This window comes from Lepisosteus platostomus, chromosome 11 (assembly GCF_059453375.1).
Source record: "Lepisosteus platostomus isolate fLepPlt1 chromosome 11, fLepPlt1.hap1, whole genome shotgun sequence".
Lineage (NCBI taxonomy): Eukaryota > Metazoa > Chordata > Actinopteri > Semionotiformes > Lepisosteidae > Lepisosteus > Lepisosteus platostomus.
In genome coordinates this window covers 13,367,825-13,386,573 of record NC_142621.1, presented here as the reverse complement: position 1 = coordinate 13,386,573, position 18,749 = coordinate 13,367,825, and the positions used below count along the sequence as shown (strand labels likewise).

Here is an 18,749-nt window from a genome sequence, read left to right as displayed (position 1 = left end):
TAAATTACATTCCAGAATAAATAGTGCCTATGGATACTGCAAAGCACACAGTAGTTTACAGGCATAACAGTCTTAAAAACACTTTAAATACAAATCACATTCCATATATCCTTAATAGAGTGATCTTAAATCTTTGTTACTCAATCACAGTTGAGAACAATTCGTTCATAGTCCACTATTTTTTTATGTTTGCAATTTGTAATCATAATTCACTATCTTTTTGCTTTCTCAGAGTATGTTCTACTTTGGACTTAAGGCCATACACTATATTACCTAATTACTCAATGTCAAAGTTTCTTTGATTAGCACATTTCTGCTTGACATGCTACTTCTGTACAACTTATTCTTAAATTGTATATCCTCCAACTTGCTTATGTTTCACAATATGTGAGATATTAATAGTGAGATACTGTATTTTACAGAATTCGGGTTGCCCTGTACGAGAAGCAATTGAAAATAGCTGGTTAGACCTTAAATAGGTTTCAAGTACTAAATTGGGAAATCAGTGTGATTTTCAATACGGAGATTAATTGAAACTGTTCGAAAGTAAATGTAACACGTTTACTAATCATAATTAAAAATCAATGCTTTTTCAGGGCACATAACTATATAATCCGTATACCACAGATATTCGTTTTGTTAGTCCTCCAAGGAACTCTAGTACAAGTCCTCATATTCTATGGTTCATACTTCCGGTAAAGATGGCTGTATGAACAGGCGAAAGGGTTTTTTTTTCTTTCCAGAATCACTAACTCCAAAAATTACATAACTACATGAAAACGAACTTCTTAAAATGAGAATTTTACGTTTCGCAAACAACTCGGTGCAAAATCTAGCGTTTTCGATGTTGGCAGGACTGAGAGTTTAATAGCCGTTGCTATGGGTTGAGCTGTGACTACTCAGCCAGTTAAAATTTGCGACACGAAGTTGAGGTGCATGCATATTCTGTAATGTGAAAAAAAGTTAATTCGCAAGGCGCCGTTGCGTGATGAAAACTACTGTAATTTAACAATGCTGACTTGAAATGTGAAGCTGTGTTTTTTTTCTCTGTTGAAAAATATTTAATTTCTTTACCAATTCGGTCGTGCATACACAATGGCTGCCTACTGCGGGTCTAGCGGTCAGACAGAGGTACTTGATGGGGATTTCTCCGGGACAATGGCAGATTCACGCGGAAGTGTGAACCAGCCGGTGACACCAAGTTTCGAGATATTCGGACAAGTCTGGAGCGTGCAGGCGAGGCTTGGGCAGGGCGTTTCAGCTTCGGTTTACCGTGTTACCTCGGAGAGATCCGCCTCTGCGGCTGTAAAAGAGTTTCAGGTGGATACACAGGGTGGAGATTACGGGTATCACAAAGAGAGAACAATACTTGAAGACATCCAAGGACACAGAAATATTGGTAAATAGTCAAATATCCTTTACAATAGACTGTGTCACTAGGCTGGAATTTTGATTACATCAGCCTAGTAGCGTGCGATCAGCTGGGTAGAAACAAAATTTCATGATTTTTCATGTTAGCTGGCCTTTAAAATATATTGCATTTGTGCCCAAACCTATTTACACCAAGAATGATTCCTTAGTTTTAAGATTTTATCACGGCACAAAAAAGAATAGTTTTGTACTCAATTTTTTTTTTCTCCAAAGGTTCATGCTTTGAATCTTTTGTTAAAATGGTCGATTTGTGTGTTAGTTTAGCATTGTTAGCAGGTGTGAGCCTGACCAGTTCCTGGATGGGAGATCTCCTGGGAAAACTAAGTTTTTTTTTGAAAGAGGTGTTAGTGGGACCAGTAGGGAGCGCTTACCCTGCGGTCTGTGTGGATCCTAATGCCCCAGTATAGTGACGGGGACACTCTGCTGTAAAAAAAGGCACCGATCTTTGCAAGAGATGTAAAACCGAGGTCCTGACTCTCCGTGTCATTAAGTATTCCCAGGGCATTTCTCCAAAAGAGTAGGGGTGTTACTCCAGTGTGCTTGCCAAATTTTCCCCGGCCTTTACAAACCATGGCCTCCTACTAATCTCCATCTATGAACTGGCTTCATCACTCTGCTTTCCTCCCCGCTGATAGCTGTCGCATCATCCTGGTGAGGGCTACACATTGGTGGTGGTGGTGGAGGTTAGTCCCCATTACCTGTGAAGTGCTTTGAGTTGAGTGTCCAGATAAGCACTATATGAGTGTAAAGAATTATTATCATTAGATTTGTAATCATTTTAAAGGAGGGACATTTACTCTTATCTTTAGTATATTTTTAGCTCACATCACTCAGTGTCACTGTGGCTATTTAAAATATGTTAGCCAATATAATTAAGCTATAAATAAGCTAATATAAAATATATACATGTTTTAATCAGTGTCATGGTGTTTGGTTCTTTCCCTCTGCAGTTTCCTTGTATGGAGTTTTTACAAATAACTACACTCCAAATACATCTACTCACTGCCTTCTTCTGGAATTGCTTGATGTCAGTGTCTCAGAGCTGCTGATGCGGTCCAGCAACCACAGACACTCCATGTGGATGATTCAGCACTGCGCCAGAGATATTCTTGAGGCACTTTCTTTTATGCATCGGGAAGGTTATGTGCATGCTGACCTAAAACCACGTAATATCTTATGGAGTGCAGATGATGAGTGCTTCAAGTTAATTGATTTTGGGCTTAGTTTCAAGGAGGGAAACCAGGTATTATATCTTTTCAGCTGTTCTGTATACATGATGATCCAATTATTAGCCACTTGCCAAAAGGAAAGAAGTAGTAAACTGGTTATAAGAATTCAGTGTTTGCATCCCTAGTTGTAACTATAGGATAGGGGTTTTCAACCCTACTCCTGGAGTGCTCTAGTCCACCAGGTTTTGTACATCTCCATTAAATCGTTATTTTCTGAAGACTTGGAATAATTTCATTGTGATCAATTTTTAGAATCTCAAGACTTGGAGGACTTGAGGCCTTTTCATTAAACGTAGTGCTTGCTTAATTGATCAATAAAAGTAAATATTTTCTCAGTTTTTAGAAACTGGAAATCTATAAGAATAATGGAATTGGGGTTCTCCATAAACAGGGTTTGAGACCCCTTTGTGTACCTTTCAAGAGAATGGTTTGTTTCCAAATAGATTCAGGGCAAGTGTGGTGTTCCATTAACTTTTAACAGGAGATTATCTCATTCAAAGGGTCTGCTTCTCTACTTAATCTGTATTCACACTATGGGCTTTGTAAAGTTGCTTTATATTTTTAGGATGTGAAATACATCCAGACTGACGGGTACAGAGCCCCTGAGGCAGAGATTCAAAACTCTGTGGCTCAGGCTGGTTTGGAAAGTGATACAGAATGTACTTCAGCTGTTGACCTATGGAGTCTTGGAATCATTTTACTGGAAATGTTCTCAGGAATAAAACTGAAAGAAACAGTTAAATCTTGGGAATGGAAGGTGAGTGGTGATGCACTTTTTGGAAATGTGTTGAGTCTGAATGTCTAACTGTAATATAGCTGAATGCTTGGCTTTACTCATGTTCTGTTTTTCTTTTCTGCAGGCTAATAATTTTACTGTAATAGACAATATCTTTGCCAGTAAAACTGTGGTTGGGTCTGCTATTCCAATCTATCACCTAAGAGACCTCATTAAAACGTAGGTGAAAATATATTTTTTTAAACTTTTGAAGTCTGTGCAGTTGGCTTCAGGTCCAACTGATGACCTGGCATGTAAGGATATAAAGTTTACAGATGACTGGTGGCCATTGTATTCCATATCTTTATAGCTGAACTACTAACATTCTAAGAATGGCTTTACACAAAATAACTGCTGAGCATTATTCCAGCATTTTCTGAACCTAGTAGTGAATAATATGATCTACTTGTACAAAAAAAGATAGCAACCACATTCTTCCTTCCTTTTTTGGTTTAGGATAGAAATTGTTATAAAAGTCAGATTTTACAGTTTGCTGCTAAATTGTAAATTGAAATAAGCAATTGATCATCTTAATGTGTTTGATTGTTTTAAGTGCCTCAGAATATGTTTGTCTCTTTCCCACCTAGAATGCTTCATTGTGACCCAAGGCAAAGAACCACAGCAGAAAAGGCACTGTCCAGCCCTTTCTTTAGCATTCCCTTTGGTAAGTAGCAGGAGTAATCTGTTTAATTTAAACTTGTTTGACTTATTTTGTCAAACGGGTGTTTGAAACACTTTTTTCAAAATTATACTCTCTGAACAAATTGGACATAGACCTTTCAGTTAAAACCCTAACACAACTATATCGATATCTGAGAACACAAATTACCCTTGGTGAGCTCTGAAGTAGTTAAACCCGTAAGGGCTGCAAAGGAATAAGTAAAGGTTTATTCCACGCTGAAAAGAGAAGGAAAGAAACACAACGTTTCAGCTGTGGAGCCTGCGACACACCTGAAAAAGGCTCCACAGCTGAAACGTTTTGTTTCTTTTGTTCTCTTTTCATTATGGAATAAACTTTTACTTGTTTCTTTGCAGCCTTACGCATGCTAACACAGCTACCTACTTGAACTTCTTAAACCTGTAACGGCACTCTGTTGGGGTGGTAATTGAGCTCTATTTCCCTGAAACCATATGTTCAAGTCTTGGTCAAGACACCAGCTGACTGCAACTGGAATTCATCGAATGGCAGAGCATTATCAGAGTATCCAGTATTTGATGGCCAAGGCTCACACCTGGCAGCATGTTAATTTAGTCACCAGTTTTTGATTTAGTCATAGTCAGACACACGAAGTGTCCGTTAGTTGTAGTTACTTTCTAGTCCCCCACTTTTAATTTAGTCTAGTCTACTAAAATATAATTAATTTTTGTCACATTTTAGTTGGGCAGTTTAATTCATATGAAAAATGAAATGTATAAAGTTATAATAAAATGTATTTCTAAGAAAACATCTAACACATGTGAGATTCTGTCAAAAGGCATAAGTCTTTGTTGCACAATCTAAGGTGTATTGATCCTGAGAAAGGTCAAATATCAAGTACAATAAAAATGTGCAATAATGAATTAATAATATTAAATAAAAATATTCTTATACAGAGACATTATATGAATCTTTCCTTATAAGAAAATCTATTTTGGCACTGTTTACTTTCATATAAGTTACTTTTTTCATTTTCAGTTCATTAATTCTTATACATTTTGCTGGTTACTTTGAATAACAAAAGTATTTGGTTTCTGGAAAGCAGAATTTATACAGCCATGGTCTCTCTTTTCTTTAAAGCACCACATATTGAAGATTTAGTCATGCTTCCAACACCTGTACTGAGACTGCTTAATGTCATCAATGACAGCCATCTTCAGAATGAGGAGGAATATGAAGGTGAGTTTTCAGCTCACCATTCTGTAAAACAAAAGCATACATTGAGATTTGAATCTCACTTTTCAGTTTCTCAGATAGTGGCTACAATCATATATTATTAAATTAGGATATAAAACAGTAAATATATATATAAAAAAAGAATCCCCAATTTTTTTATATCTACTTGATTTTTTCTCATCTCGTCGATTCAAACCCTGCAAACACACACAGGAGAATGATGAAGTGTAGGCAGACTCCTCTGATCAGTTTACAGTACCTTCAGGCCAGTAGGTTTTTAACTTGTCACAAGCTACGCAGCCCCATGCTGGAGGAGCACTGATTGGAGGAGAGATACATCCCACACAGCACCGGAAGCTGGGAAGCACATGGGAGGCTTCAGGGGTCACTGAGACCCAAGCGAGCCCTGGCTGGCTAATCCTAACCCCAGTGGCGCTCAGCCAATTGTCCACCTCTTATTGAATCTTGGCCACTGTCAGTGACATGATGCAGGCTCAAACCCATGTCATCTGTATTTTAGCGTTCAGGCTGTGTTTAGGTAAATGTTTTTAATGGTTGAGCCACTCAGGATGCCCCTGAACATTATTATACAAGCTAAAGATTTATGTTTGAACAGCTCAGTTCAAAGCTAATCATATCTTTCAGAATGTATTTGCCTTTATAGTATTTCTGAATGCTAAAGTAATTTAGGATTTCTTGTGTCAATGTGTCTGGATAGAAAGGATTGTTATGGAAGTACTTTCCTTTAAGTGAAATATTATATTTTGCTTTTTTGCTCCCAATGCGTTAGATATTCCGTTCAAGATTATAAACATATGAAGTTCTGTCTTTCCACATCATGAAAATCTTTTAATCCAAAGATTTGCTATGCTGCCTTGTTAGACATTGTTGAAGATATGAAAGAGGAATGTCAGAAATATGGAGCAGTGGTTTCTTTGTTGATTCCAAAGGAAAATCCCGGCAAAGGCCAGGTAAAAGCTATTTTCATTTACTTATTTAAAGGGGAACTGCAGTGCTATTTTCATAGTTTGGGACTAGAAAGAATCGGCATTAACGGGTGCATTTCAAATCACAATAACAGTAAAATGTACATGGTAACTTGTAAAACCTCCAATTTACTTCACAAAATAGACTAAATTTCCAGGTATGCGCAGCGCCGTGTTCTGCAATTCAGAACAAGGCAACAAAACTTCCGGTAATGTGTGTGGCCCTATGACATTGCCAACAAGCAGGCTTGTGAATACATCTCTTTTAATCCAATAAAAATCCTCGATTGGTTTTGCTGACAAATACTGCTTACTTATTAACTCTGCATGCAGATCACGTTGGAACATTTCTGTGGTGAAATGTCTGCTGCAGAACCTGTATTTATTTGCTCGTGCATCACATTACATCAGTCATTACAGAGACCAGTGAGCATGAAGGACCGCATCACGTCACAATTAGTGGGAACTCAAATGCGAGTTTGCAGCGACATGGCGGCTTACAGTACTTTCACAAAGTTAAAGATATTGTGCTTAATTTGAAATTTGTAATTGTTTTCTATGATGTCAGTGATTTTTTTTTGTATAACCAGTTTGGGATAGCAGTGCAGTTCCCCTTTATATATCACATTTAAAGTTTATTATTGCCCTATTTATAGATCAATAAGTACAGAACACCAATTTTTTTCAGTGTGTCTTACTGACATTAAATTCCACTGTCCTCCAAGTTTCTTTTTTTGTGGTGCTGGTCATACTCTCTAGGGAACAGTAAAAGATCACTGGGAAAAAAGGAGTTCTTCATTAATCGTTAATGCATTGTGGAGAAGCACAAATTGATAAAAGGATAGAGAGATTTTTCAAAAAAGGCTTACACTCTAGTCCATCCATGGATGGGCACAGTGTCTTCTGAGTTTCATTCCAACCCAATTGTCTGCTACTTAGAGTAGTGAATTAATAACATTAATATTTACTTTCAGGTTCAACAGAATTATGTAGGTAATCAAATACACAATCAAAAGTAACAATAAAATTGTAAAAATCTAAAAATAAGCTTAATTAAATTAGTTTATGTACTTCATTTTGGGAAAAAAAAAACTATTCGACATCGACTCTTCAGTGACCGAGTTAGACAGCGTGTTAATTAAAGTCAAAAGTGAGCCGTGTTCAGCTGTTTTTTTCTCTCCTGAAAAGGATTTTACATAGTTGTCTTAGAAAAACGTCTGGGAAGAATCTAGACAGACAGAATCCAGACACAGGCATGAAAAGAATGACATTCTGTTAATGACTTAACTCTTTGCTTTGACTTAACCCTTTGCTTTGATACACTATAAAATATATCTTGCAGGTTTTTGTTGAGTATGCAAATGCTGGTGACTCCAAAGAAGCTCAAAAGTTGCTGACTGGGAGAACATTTGATGGGAAGTTTGTTGTGGCCACTTTCTATCCATTGAGTGCCTATAAGAGGGGATACTTGTACCAAACTGTGCAATGAATTTGCAAATACAATCATTTAAATACCTGTGATCAAAATTGTATATTTCAGAAATATGCAAACTGCATACAAAATGAATTCCAAATTCATAGTTTATCTTACTTGCACTGATCCAAATTAGGCCAACTGACCCTTGTAATTACTTAATGTGAAAAGATGGTATTTATTGAACTGTACTTGCAACTTGGAATAGAAGACTTATGAGGTAAAACATTTTGTTTAGCATTAAAATGTATACACAATGGCTAAAATAAAATGTATAATTTATGCTTCCTGCGACACGTTTTGCATTACTGACACAAAATGTAAATGTTAACATATTTTTGTAGCTCTATCCTAGAAGACAAATTACCCTGCCCTTCATTTCTGCTTTGCGCCAGATTACATTGTTAGAGGTCTTGCCTTCCTAGTACTGAAAACACTATAGTGTTTTCCAATCCTGTCTTAAAACTTCACCCTGTTTCTGTTCCAAGTTTGTTTTACTAGCTGCTGTACGTATTCTGGCATACAATATTTACAGAACATATTCAAAAGCTGTTGAACTACATTCATTCATGTTTAATGCATTAATTGAGCTGTTAAAGCACCTGGAAACACACAGGTGTTGGATAAATAAGAGTTCTGAACAGTGTTAAAGTTAATTTAATGAATTGTGCATCCATCTAAGGAAACGGGTATCCACTGTCTCAATTAAACATACTACAAGGCTGATTTGTACTATCTATGGTCACTAACATTATTGTTGGATAAAAAGAGAACTGTAGATAGACTGTGTACTTGTGTAGTGGTTATTTTTACAAAACGTGAGGGATGTAATCTAAATAAAATACTATAATATTGTATTTGTTAATAGAAGTGTGTGTTATATACAAGGAATTACTTGCAAAAGTATCCAGACCCTTGCAGTTTACATATTTTGTTTATTTAAAGCTTGAAGTTAGAACATTTTGAAGTAATAATATTTGTTATATACAGTATACTGTACAACCTTCTCCACATGCAGAGCAAAAGAAAATTCACGATTGTATAAGTATTCAAGCAGTTTGCACTGGGAAATCTACAACAATTTAAGCAAACAAAATTATCTTAAGGACCACACAGTTAAAGCGACCTGTGTTTGTGTACAATAATAGTGTTTCACATAATTTCAGAATAAATACACCTACCTCTATAAGGTCCATCAGTCAGGTACTGAATTTCAGGCAATGATTCAAATGAGAAACAGGATCAACAATATTTTGGTCACTTAAAAAACGAGACTTGTAAGAAATCTCAAATCGCTCAGGGGTTTTGCAACAAAGCATCTAAGTGATGCCGTAAACATGTAGCAAAAGGTTGTGTGGTCAGACGTAGAACTTTTTGGTCTCAATGCAGTTTTTCATGCGTAACAATTTGAACACACCCAACTCTGTGTTGCACTCTGTCAGCCCCATCCCTCCTGTCAAGCATTATGCTGGCTTGTTATACAACACTACTAAATCTGTTGTTATTCAGCAGGGATTAGGGAGCTTGTCAAGACTGATGGGGACATAGATGGAGCAAAGCACTGGCAATCTTACAGGATAACCTGCTTCAGACCTAAAACTTAAAGAAAAAAGTAACCTCTTATAAGGACAGTAATTCTCAAATTCTGACTTGAATCCTTTGAGAATTTTTGGAAATAATTGAGAACTGTTGTACCCAATCAATTTGAGAGAGCTTGAACAAATCTGCCAAGTATGGGCACTGGTGTGCCACCAAACTAGTGTGCAAGCTTGGTACAGACTTACCCAGAAAGACTTCCACCAAATATCCATGGGTCTAAATACTTATTCTACCAACATATTTCAGTTTTTTTCTGTGTGGTTTCTGCTGAAATTTACTTACCCTCAGAAGTCTTCAGTTTGATAGGGTCTGAATACTTTGCAAGGCATTGTTGCATTATGCTATACAGTATATTCTTCATGGTACTCCACACCTACTTTCCAAAGCAGTTAGAAGACGTCATATTCTTAATCATACTCTAAATAGTTCAAAACAAAACAAAAATGTGCACTTTCTTTAATAGTACATGCCAAATGTATGTGTATTTTAATACAGAAAAGTGGTGGCTAAAATATTTCATTACAGCGTTCTTCAGAACCCAGTTATTCCAATTTTGCTAATTGTGATTCAGACAAAAATTATGTAGCTCAATAGTCCAAAAGTTAAAAACCAAAAACCTGTGATTACTGTTTTTATGGTTGTTCCAGATTTTTAAAATTGAAATGAAGTGTAATATTGAAGTGTAATATCTGTCATTGTTTAAAAAATGGGCTACTGTAAATCTTGTTTTTCATTTGCTGGAAGAAAGCTTTTACCAAGATAAGAATGATTTCCTCATTTTTATATGCCAGTGAGCCAGTGTGGTGCTTGTTTTTATCATACATTTTTACCATCATAGAAAAAAAAAAGGATTATGTGACTCAAGACATAATTAATACCCGATAATGGAGAATTGTTTGAAATTACCGTAATTTCACCAATAATCTGAAGAATAGTATAAATGAAGTTAACCATCATTCTATGTTGAAAATGCTGGATTTTGATTGACTCCTTCTAGATGTGCCACTTAAAACAACTGCAATAGTAGATCCAATATTTACAAGAAAGGATTAATGTTGTTTTGCCTCTTACTGAAAATAAGGCATGTCCATCAACCTATCTATCCTATTTGGTATTTACATGTGCATTGAATACTTGAATTGACATTTTTTCACTTTATACTTTAATTTTTAATTCTGAAACTGTTCTGCTTTATTTGAACAAATTTGATTCAGGAGCTTAGACAAGACATGGTTTGTTTTGGAAAATTTAACCTTGAGATTTGATGTTTTCCAATGCATTTTCAGTCTTCTTGTTGTGTTGTGGGTAGCAGCTGTAGCATATTGAATAGAAAGGATCGCACATCTTTGTCCTCAGCAACAGATTACAGCTTCACCTATGGTATTTCCAAAACATTCCCATGCCAGCTGTAAAATTGCTTCTGGCACATTCTGTGTTCAGTTTCAAGGTCTCTGCCGAGCAGGTCATACCCACTACACTTTCAAGAGAATCCATATTGGTGACATCTTGGCCAAACAATGTCAGCTGTCTTCTCTGAAGACTTTCCCAGATAGCTGATCTTCTCACCCTGTCACAGGGTGCCACAGGGACTAAGCCCAACAGCCCCACAAAGAAATTTATTTTTTGCTTCTTGCATTCATGATCTTATTATATTGAATTTTCAGCCATAGATTGTGATATACATAGATCAATTTGTAAACGTTGAGTTTTGTCCTAGAGCTTGGCTTTTGCTTCACAACCACTGACTGGAACAGCACCTGCAGTATTGTTGACACAGAACCAATTCACTAACCTACGGCACATTCCCATTTGCCATTGCTTGTAACTGAGACCCCGAGGTAATTCCTTCAGCTCCTTTTTACTTGGAGAGGACCATGACCTCAGATTTTCTTCACATCCTTCATATTATGTCACAAAATACATCTCAATGTGTGCATTGTTAGGTATATTATCACTCAGACGAGGCAAGAAGAAAACGTTACATACAAAAAGCAGGGATACCACCTCCAAGCCACTACACTAGATACTCTTGATACCTTGGCAGGAAGGTGATAGATATGGCTGTTAATATCAAAAACAGGAGACGAGACACAGCAATGGTGGTGTCCAACAGCTGACTTGACTTCAGTTTGAGCATAGAAGCTGCACTTGCACCTGTATTCCCACAGCATCTCCCACAAAATATTTGATCTTAAGGAATCCAGTCATATACAGTACCTTCTTCAGGTCTAAGAAATGGAGCTTGGTCCAGCTGTCTTTGAAACTCCCATTACCCTTAAATATTTGTGAGAAATCTGCATTGTTCCTTTTTTAAGTCAGAGGTGCACCTGACTGATAAGGATTTCTCCTCTCTGCTCAGTTCTTTGAGGCACTGAGGAACATGATATCCCAGAGAGCTGTAACAAAGTTAATCTGGAGATAGGAGTTTACATGTCTCCACACAGGATTATCCACTAGGGGTTCCTTCTCCATTGATCATTTGGGCCTCCTGTGCATTGAATCCAGCTTGTTCTCAAGTGCTGATCACTTGATGTCTCTGCCTCTTCACTCAAGTGTTAGAAACACATGACCTTAGGTTCAAGAACATGATTATGAAGTAAGTCATCAACCTTTGGTGCTCTGATACCACCTAAACTTGCTGCAAGGTGTTCAGACATGGTGTTTATTATGGACACTCCATGGCTGGAACAGAAATCAAAAACAGCAACAGAGGAAAGCTGAATACATAATAATGGTCAAGGATACATGTCATACATATAGCTATCCATTTTAAATACAACAATATTACAACAGTAATATATATTCACAAAAATAGTGACTGTGTTGTGTAAAGTGACTGCGTTGTGCTTGTGTATGTAGAAAATAAGTGAGATGAGACCTCTGAATATGTGTATTGCATTTTCAAAATTGTGTGCTAGTTGTCTTTATGATGGACCATGACTTTAGAATTTATAATATACCTCATTATGAACTGATTTATGATGTTTCAGTCATGCTATGTAGGAATATTTAAATAGTGTTGATGGAGTTGAATTAATACATCATTTGAAAAACAGGATTTTGAATGGATTCTTTGTAGGATATGCTTAAGAAATTGGCATGGAAATGATTTGTTTTCTTACAAGTAGAAAGTACAGTACTAGTTCGAGTAGGTAGCTACATCAGTATGCATAGGATGCAAAGGAACAAGTAAATGTTTATTTCACGCTGAAAAAAGAAGAAAAACACAATGTTTTGGCTGTGGAGCTTTCTTCAGGTGTGTCACTGTACATTGCTGCTTTTGTATTAATTCATGATTGAAAATTGCTCAGATTGTACTATATAGATGAAAATGTGTCTAATCCTGTTGTTCAACTAATGAAGATTCATTTTCCCCCTGTCAGAACTGTCCAGTGAATGTGCTTGAAGAACATTGATTTAGGAGTAGCTCATTCTATTTACATCTTCCTTTTGAAACCTTGATTAGTTATTACTCATCAATGATCAGTGCAAGATGTGCTTTTATTCCTTGCTGAGGAACATCAGTTCAGGAATAACATGTTCTGTTTCAACCACTTATTGTAGTACTGATTGTTCACTGGGTAATACACTGCTGTGAGCTTTAAAGCTTTGAAGCAGGAGTAGCTCAATCTGTTTACATGATAAACTGCAATTTTGTCTCAGGCTATGGTGTGTTGTCTAAAGTAAAAATTAATTTTTAACTAAAGTTAAAATTAACATCCCTTTTGTGGGGGATTCAGTTAACATTAAACTATTAAATTAACTTAAACTAACTAAAATATTTACATTCCAATTCATATAAACTAAGCTGACACCCCACTTGGTTAGGTTATTGAAGGTCCTTTGAGGACCTTAATGAACAGATGTCTAGAAAGGGTCAGACTTGTTTCAATTCCCAACTCTGAAAACGCATGCAAATAAGTAGCCTAGAGAAAGATGGATTAGGTTAAGTAAAAAAAAACTTTGACAAATGTGACCTGTATCTGCATAACGTTATACATTATAACAAAGTTATAAAGTTATACATACTTTTACACATTTTTTTGGAAGTTTTGGTAGCACATGTACTAGTTAAATAGCTACCTTAGTTGCACCTGTTATATTCCTAGTCGTTGAGTAGCTTAAGCTACTGTATTTTTGTCACTGTTGTGATATAAACCATCACTACATCTTGTCTTTGCTGAGTATTTTATGTCATAATAGAATCAAATTTTAGCAGAGCAGAAATTAAATCTAAAAAATGAACTATTTGAAGGCTATATCTTTGGTATCCTGTGTAGTTAAGCTAAAGTAAATTGTACATATTTTTAAAAAGAAAAAGCTGTCCAGAAGTCAAACTATAAATACTTTTCCCAACTTTGCTGCTTTTGTTTCTTGTAGTTCTTGTGCAGTGAAGTATTTTTTGTGTTAATATAATATTCCAAAAAAAAGCAGAAGACACTTGGTGCTTTATAGTTTCTGCAAGAGTAAACAGCACTGCAGGCAGCATAGTGGTATAACACTGTAGTTTGGGTCTTCTGGAATGTTAATTTAACCTTGAAAGTTTCTCTAAAATTTTCCTGTTAAATGGATTTTTACACACAGCATGATACTTTCACAGCCTGGGGGCAGTTTCTGCTGTAACACCCTAGTAGCTTCAGGGTTCAAGTAGCACAAAATCCATTCTTGGTTGTCAAAAGGTTCAGTCACAGCAAACAAGATTATATTTTTTGAGAGGAGGAATTTTAATTTGCTGGACTAGTTTTTCTCTTTTGTAGAGATGTCGTCTTCATACTGAATGATGCTCTGACCAGTTTAGTAAGAGAACCAAATTCAAGGTTAAAATGTTATGAGACTGTTTTATTCATTCATTATTTGGCAGAAAAGTTAGTCGAACTGTTCATGTGGAGTGTTTTTTTTCTTTTACGCTCAAACTTGAGATCAAAGTGATCACATTAACTTCTTGTTTGGAAGTTGTCATTCTGTGCCTTCTGTCTTCATAAAGGGTAGACCAAAGGTTTTTTGAGAAATACAGAAATTGCAGGCAACTTGAATTAAGATTTGGAATAAATAGAGTTCAGCAGTTAGGTTATATTTTATCTCAGAAGTAGACAGTAATGGAAAGTACAAAAATAACACTTCACATTTTTTTGGTGCAGAAACAGGATTAAAAGGTTAATATTTAGTTATCAAGTGTGTGTATAACAGAAAAATAGACCATTTTAAACAGAAATCAACACATTTCTATTTTAAGAAGGAATAGTTTTATCTATTAACAAAGATGCAGTAGTTTGCTGCGTTTGAAAATGTGTGCAGTTTTAAAGGTATGGTTTAGTTAGAAAACCTGATTCGGCCTTAGTGAATTATCTTCATCGGTGGGTGGATATTTTCAAGTTGATTCATTTGAGATTGAGCTGTTTAGTCATGGAGTAGGTGTGTGTGAAGGTCTAGTTACGTTCGGAATTTTATAAAGGTAAGAAAAATGGAATGACAGGCTTTGTTCTCCTCTCTTTCTGATCAGTCGTTTTTGTGAATTACTTGTGTGTATTTTAATTATTGGTCCCCTTCATAGTGTGAAACAATTAACTTAAATATATTGGGGTGAAAAGATAAGACAAATGTAGTTTTAGGGATAAAGGTTCCTGTTTTCTAGAACAGACTTTTTATAGAAAATACATTTAGGTAAAAAGCAGAATGAATGCTTTATATTAACAAAGAAATGCAGATGCTTCTCCATCTTTTAAAATGCATAAAATAATACAAATGATCTGCGTTCTCGTTTATTAAATTTTACTTCAGGTGTTATTTAAATGCCATTGTTGGCATTAATCTGGTGTGGTTGGAGTGCTTAGAGGGGTATCACATCCTTAAATAATCCATTCCTAAAAAGAATCTTGAAAATCAATATCTAACCCATAATGGGTAGCTAGCAGGTAGATATTGGAGACTAGGAAGTTAATTGTTGGGATTCAGTGGCACTTAGTTTTCATTATGACAAGTAAAACCGTTGTGAATTCTGAACATTTTAATGAAATTGTACTGACTTTTTTCTTAATTACAAATTATTGCTCATCAATGTTCCTTATTTCATGGTGGATTGTTGATGTTTTTATTTCCAGCTTTGAAGTACTTTAAGCGGGTTATTATCAAAGTACTTTAAAGAGGTTATTCTTTTTACAAAGATTGAGTAATTTGTCTTTTTATGGTGGAGATAATTGAGTGACCCAGAGAAACTGATGCACTGTAAACACTGTAAACTTGCACTGAAAGATGTTTCTAAAACTCTTCAAATATTGTCTCATGTGAATGCGTGTTTTCTGTTGAATTACTTCAGAAATGTACAGAGTAGGGAAATAAGGGCACAAAGAACATGACTTATTCAGTTACCATGTATAAGATGTTTGATGAAATTAAAATGTTTTACATGACAATGATGCTGTTTATGAATCTCACAATAAAGACTGTCTCCTGCTTTAATTTTTATCCAGTTTTTATTTGCTTTGCTAAATATTAATCATACCTTATTTATTTGTAGGATTACCCATCAGTATGCTTTTGAAGTGAATGTGGATTTAAACTGTAGCCCTTTGAATCTGATCAAAGCCTCACTGAAATCTCATATTTATTATTCAGTACCTATAGGCTCTTCATCTCCTGAAGAATTTAGCATTTTTTTCCCATGTCTTTTGTTAGGGTTATTTTAAGATGTACATCTCTAATATAATATGGATATTTTACAATCTTTGAATATTTTCATCTGTACTTTATATTTTAACACTATTGTGTGGTATTCTGGTCACCTTACATAATCTTAGAGTGAATCTTTTATTCACTCTGATACTATACAATAAGCATTCATACAAACTAAGGGCGTCTTAAAAAGGGCAAAAGTTTCACAGTTTAGAGAGTGATGAAAGTAATAAAATCTTTGCATCTTCTGCCATGTTTCTTTTCTTAGAATGACATGTGTAATGTACAGTTTTAGGAATTAAGTAAAATGTAATCCAACTAGCTCAAATGATTTAATTATCAAAAGTTACTACTTGACAAAAACAATACGAGTAGTACAAGTTGTAACGAGTTCAGAACTACATATGTACAGTACAAATTCATAGCTACAAAAATAGCACAATTCAAATAATAAACAAAATATGAAGTATATGAGATTTAATTAGATTTTCCTCTTGGTTTCATTCTGAATCTTACTTCTAACTTCATGGTTTGTCTTTTTTAAAAATAAAAGCAGGAACAGTAGGTGAAAATTTGTTTAATCCCAATCATAGAAATTATGTCGCTATGATATTACAAAACCACTAGAAGGCAGCATGCTCCTTTAGCATTTCTACTCAATGTTAAAAACATTAGCTCTCTCCTCAGAGCATCATTGAGCTAGTTTTGTTTTTCAGCCAAATTACATTCAATAGTTGTTGTTGGACATAGACCATTCAACTTGAGGTAGTTTTGAAAACCTTGTATTTTAAAACAAATGCATTAGATATCAGTACATTGTAATGTAATCTTATAATGAAGTATGCTTATATTTGTCTTCAGTTTTTGTAATACAAAATATAGGAGACTAACCGGACCCTCTCTAAGTAGATGAAGGATCACAAAATCTTGTCCAGTCATTACTTCACAAATTTGTCTGGGCATTCTTTTGTAGAGCTTCACAACTCTTCAAATAATGAAGTATGTCCTGTTTTCAGGTAATCTTAGAACTTAGTAACGTTTTAGTGGTCTTTCATGTTAACACACACAAAAAAAATATCCAGCCATTTATTAAGCTTAAGTTTAAACTATGTTAAGTTAAACTGATTACAGTCCTCCATACCACAGTTCTGAATTCTGAATGTTTTCTTAGATTAACACGAAATGAATAATAAAAGGAGAAAGATGAGCTGTCCTAAATACTTAGGGAAATGCCACCAAAATCAGCAGTTTAAACTGCTTTTACTTACAATTAAAAAAATGTCTGGAGGTTTTAAAATCTCCAGGCCATTATAACAAAACTCTGTTTTTCAATTCTAATTATATTACATTATTCTAATTATATTATGATTATTTATTCAGGAGCTGACTGCCCAAAACATTAGCAGACTGCTCTTGCAAAGTTTTTATGAGAGTCTTTTTCCCTCTGTATTTTCTGAAGAAGTTTCTTAGCTAATGTTAGCCCATGATTATGAACAAAGATACTGAAGATCTGTAATGGAAAATGAGGTATTCCATCCTTCTTTCCGTTTTCCTGCAATGAACACTAGAGTTGTTGTGCCGATACAGAAGATACCCTCTCTTCCTGAACTTGTAACATTCTTCTGTTCTTTGGTTGTTTCAGCTTTGCACAGCCTGAGTAATATTGAATGGCTGAACTTAGAATACCAGTTTCTAAAGGTCACAACTTTCAGGATAGTCAATAATAGCAGTATTGTCTAGGGATTATGAACTTGTTTTTTATGGTGTGCACATAGCCAGATATCTATGAGGTATGAATAGAATATAGGCTTTCACAATGACTCTGCTGGTTATCAATACAGCTCCTGAATGCACGGGGATATTAAAAGAAATTGAAGGACATGATTTTCCTCTAACAACTGTGCTGTTGTGACAGAGTGGTTATATAAAGGAATTTTATTCCTAGTGACCCAGCATTTTTTCCCCCACTTTGCTTACAGATTTTTCAGAAATCAGTCATTGTGCCATTAAAGAAACCCAATTGTTAAGTTTTATTATGCTCAAAGCTCTAGAAATTATGACTGTTTGATGGTCTTAAGCTTATAGTGCGTATCATGATGCCTCCAAAAGTGAAAAACATGTAATTAAAAAGTGAATAAATTATGGTTTGTTCACCATCTTATAATATTTGGACTTACCTCTTCATAATGTGCTTCAGTAGTATGAGCTTCACTACTTCAGTCCGAGTTCTACAATGAAGGACTTCTGGGTTAACCTCTGAGAACTGTACTCCCCTCCCACAGTGTGGTTCCAGCTAGGCCCACTGTGACAGCCTGTGAAAGTAATTTTCTCTTTTTCTCCTTGGTGCTCCATCTGTGAACTTCTCCTACACCTGAAGGGCTTAAGCATGTACCATAGTGAGTCAGATACCTCTCGAGCTAGGACTATGGGGAATGGTGTCTGACAGTGACATCAGCACTGAGTTCTACCCCCACTCAAAGTGTGTGAGTTATGGGTGGCTTTAGGCAGTGATTGTCGGCTGCCGTCAGAGATGATTTCAGGGTAGGCCTCTTAAGGACATAATACTGTACTACTTCATAAACAAAGTGCTCATCAGTACTTGGCTGCACCTCATTAAAATCCGAGGTACTGATGACTACCTTGCAGAACTCCTGTCTTGCAATGAAAGAAGCAGATATTACATGGCATAATGTCTGGAGGATGATAATTATTA

The 18,749-nt window shown here is 35.6% G+C and overlaps 1 protein-coding gene across 5 annotated transcripts; it reads left to right on the top strand.

Moving 5' to 3' along the window:
• The first annotated feature begins 673 nt into the window (after positions 1–673).
• On the top strand, positions 674–15,823 carry uhmk1 (U2AF homology motif (UHM) kinase 1). 5 transcript variants are annotated; one of them, XR_015925208.1, is made up of 9 exons: positions 675–1,399; positions 2,382–2,674; positions 3,226–3,417; positions 3,521–3,615; positions 4,023–4,099; positions 5,213–5,311; positions 6,191–6,279; positions 7,637–8,915; positions 8,959–15,823. XR_015925208.1 is itself a non-coding variant. In XM_088598493.1 (8 exons), the coding sequence occupies exons 1-8, from the start codon at positions 1,096–1,098 to the stop codon at positions 7,781–7,783; spliced, it is 1,296 nt and encodes a 431-aa protein (XP_088454619.1). In that variant the 5' UTR covers positions 675–1,095; the 3' UTR covers positions 7,784–15,823. The 5 variants fall into 5 exon arrangements, 3 of the variants coding, with proteins under 3 accessions (XP_088454620.1, XP_088454619.1, XP_088454621.1); XR_015925209.1 differs by lacking the exon at positions 8,959–15,823 and having other exon boundaries at positions 674–1,399; positions 6,169–6,279; positions 7,637–7,696; XM_088598493.1 differs by having other exon boundaries at positions 7,637–15,823.
• The last annotated feature ends 2,926 nt before the right edge of the window (positions 15,824–18,749 follow it).

Excerpts from the sequence above, each read along its gene's own strand:
- uhmk1 (XM_088598493.1), top strand. The coding sequence starts at position 1,096 with ATGGCTGCCTACTGCGGGTCTAGCGGTCAGACAGAGGTACTTGATGGG. Across the intron at positions 3,418-3,520 it reads TTAAATCTTGGGAATGGAAG|GCTAATAATTTTACTGTAAT; the intron begins GTGAGTGGTGAT and ends TCTTTTCTGCAG. Across the intron at positions 4,100-5,212 it reads TTTCTTTAGCATTCCCTTTG|CACCACATATTGAAGATTTA; the intron begins GTAAGTAGCAGG and ends TTTTCTTTAAAG.